A 2203-nucleotide genomic window follows, 5' to 3' on the forward strand; every position below is an offset into this window, starting at 1 on the left:
CAAGGCGCTGGCCACTAACGCAGGAGATGCTGGGTTCGAGCCCAGCTCTCGGCGTTGCTTCCGGCTTGGCTGGTCGTTCATACTAATACAATTGGCAGTATTAGGGGGTGGGAAAGCCAGTGGGTGGGGATCGGACGTTGTGGACAGCGACTCCTACAGGTCGGTTGGTGCGCCTGTACAGCAGAATCAGGAAGCAACGGGGGGCAGCGTGAGCCTCCCACGCGTTACTCCTCGCCGCTGAGAGATCGCGCTGTACAGGTGAAAAGATGCGACGGCTGCCTCCTCGTGTACCGGAGGGGACACCACGTGATGCAAGGCTTCGTCCACATTGCAGCCGACCAGTGGGAGGCATGGTCTAACAACGTTCGAGACAGGGGAGGGTAGAATTGGATAATACGAAATTGGGATGGGAGAAAAATAGAAAAATGGGGAGAAAAAGTAGATACAAAAAAAAGTATTGATTCAAGAATGACTCACAAATTTAAATGTGTGAGACTATGTGCACGTTTGCACTTCATGACCTCAACCTCCTCCCCAAAACAAAGAGCCATGTTTTTATTTACATGTATAATGGAAATGTGTGAGTGGATGACCCATAATCCAACAACTAAGGGCTGTGTGTGTGGAAGAGAGAGAGAGCGAAAGAGAGATCGAGAGAAAGAGCAAGAGCATGTGTTTAGTTAGTATGCGTTTCCCACAGTCATTCTCCAAGCGGCGTCACTATGAGGTCTGCTGACGACGGCCAGGTTGAGGCGTGACCTGGCTTTAGACGCCCAGCGGTGCCAGCGGAACGCGCTGAGGAAGGCCTGCCGGAACCGGTCCCCCGCCAGGGTGTACAGAGCCAGGTCGAAGACGGTGTTGAGTCCCGCCAGGGGCCTGGAGATGATATACGCTGCGTGGACGGCGCGCTCCAGCATGCACCCGGCCTCCGGCCTCCTCCGCGTGTGCACGCGCAGGACGCGCAGCACGTGGTAAGGCAGGAAACAGACCACGAACACCACCAGGATCAGCACGGTCAGACGGCGCGCCCGCGTCCGAACGGCACGGCTCGCGAGCGGCCCCCCCTTCGCCAGCTCTCGGACCACCCCGGCGTAGCACGCGCACACCACCGCCAGGGGCAGCAGGAAGCCCAGCGCGGTGAGCAGCCAGCCGTACCACCACACCACGGACGGGTCGTTGCTGGCGAAGTCCAGGCAGTAGGTCTTGTTGTCGTCGTGCTCCACCAGGGTGATCATGGTCAGCATGGGCGCCAGTTCGGCGGCGGCGATCGCCCAGATGGCCGCGCACGCCGCCACGCCCCAGCGCTTGCTCTGCACGCGCGCCGCCCGCAGCGGGTGCGCCACCACCGCGTAGCGGAACGCGGCCAGGCACGTCAGGAACAGGATGCTCCCGTACAGGTTGAAGTGAAACGCGAAGCGCACGAAGCGGCACATGAAGTCGCCGAGCGTCCAGGAGTCCCCGTTGGCGTAGTAGTAGGCGAGGAAGGGCATGCTCAGGACGTGCAGCAGGTCCGCCAGCGCCAGGTTCACCATGATCACGCTGCTGCCTCTTCCAGGGACGCAGCTTGGTCAGGTAGACGCCGATGGACGTCAGGTTGCCCACCAGGCCCACCGTGGAGATGGCGGCGTAGGCGACGGGCAGGTAGTAGCGCTTGGCGAGGCGGTCCACGTCCGTGCAGTTGTGGTCGTCGCCGTAGTAGAGGACGCTGGCCATGTTTTGAGCTCGAAGGCGCGGGGTGTGTGTTGTACGGGAACGCAGCGGAATTCTTCTTAGCGTGTGAAGAAGAACTCTTCTTCTTCTTCTTCTTCTTCTTCTTCTTCTTCTTCTTCTTCTTCTTCTTCTTCTTCTTCTTCTTCTTCTTCTTCTTCTTCTTCTTCTTCTTCTTCTTCTTCTTCTTCTTCTTCTTCTTCTTCTTCTTCTTCTTCTTCTTCTTCTTCTTCTTCTTCCATTAAGGGGAGGTGGACACTAGAGGGACCGGGAGGAGAAAAGACAAACAGAGTATGATAAAGAAACTGATGAACTAACTGGTGAACAAACTGATGAATTAACTGGTGAACGAACTGAAGAACTAACTGGTGAAGAAACTGATTAACTAACTGATGAAGAAACTGATGAGCAAACTGATTAACTAACTGATCAACAAACTGATGAAGAAACTGATTAACTAACTGATGAAGAAACTGATTAACTAACTGATGAACAA

General features: G+C 55.6%; 1 protein-coding gene across 1 annotated transcript; it reads right to left on the reverse strand.

Annotated features, from left to right (window-relative positions):
* Window positions 1–680: 680 nt before the first annotated feature.
* On the reverse strand, window positions 681–1713 carry LOC311244392 (2-oxoglutarate receptor 1-like; the record flags this gene model as incomplete). The annotated part of the gene is given in 2 exon segments (XM_084333871.1): window positions 681–1547; window positions 1549–1713. Coding segments are annotated over 2 exon segments (1032 nt in total).
* Between the last annotated feature and the right edge of the window lie 490 nt (window positions 1714–2203).

Source organism: Notolepis coatsorum (genome assembly GCF_963971535.1).
Source record: "Notolepis coatsorum genome assembly, chromosome: 1".
Lineage (NCBI taxonomy): Eukaryota > Metazoa > Chordata > Actinopteri > Aulopiformes > Paralepididae > Notolepis > Notolepis coatsorum.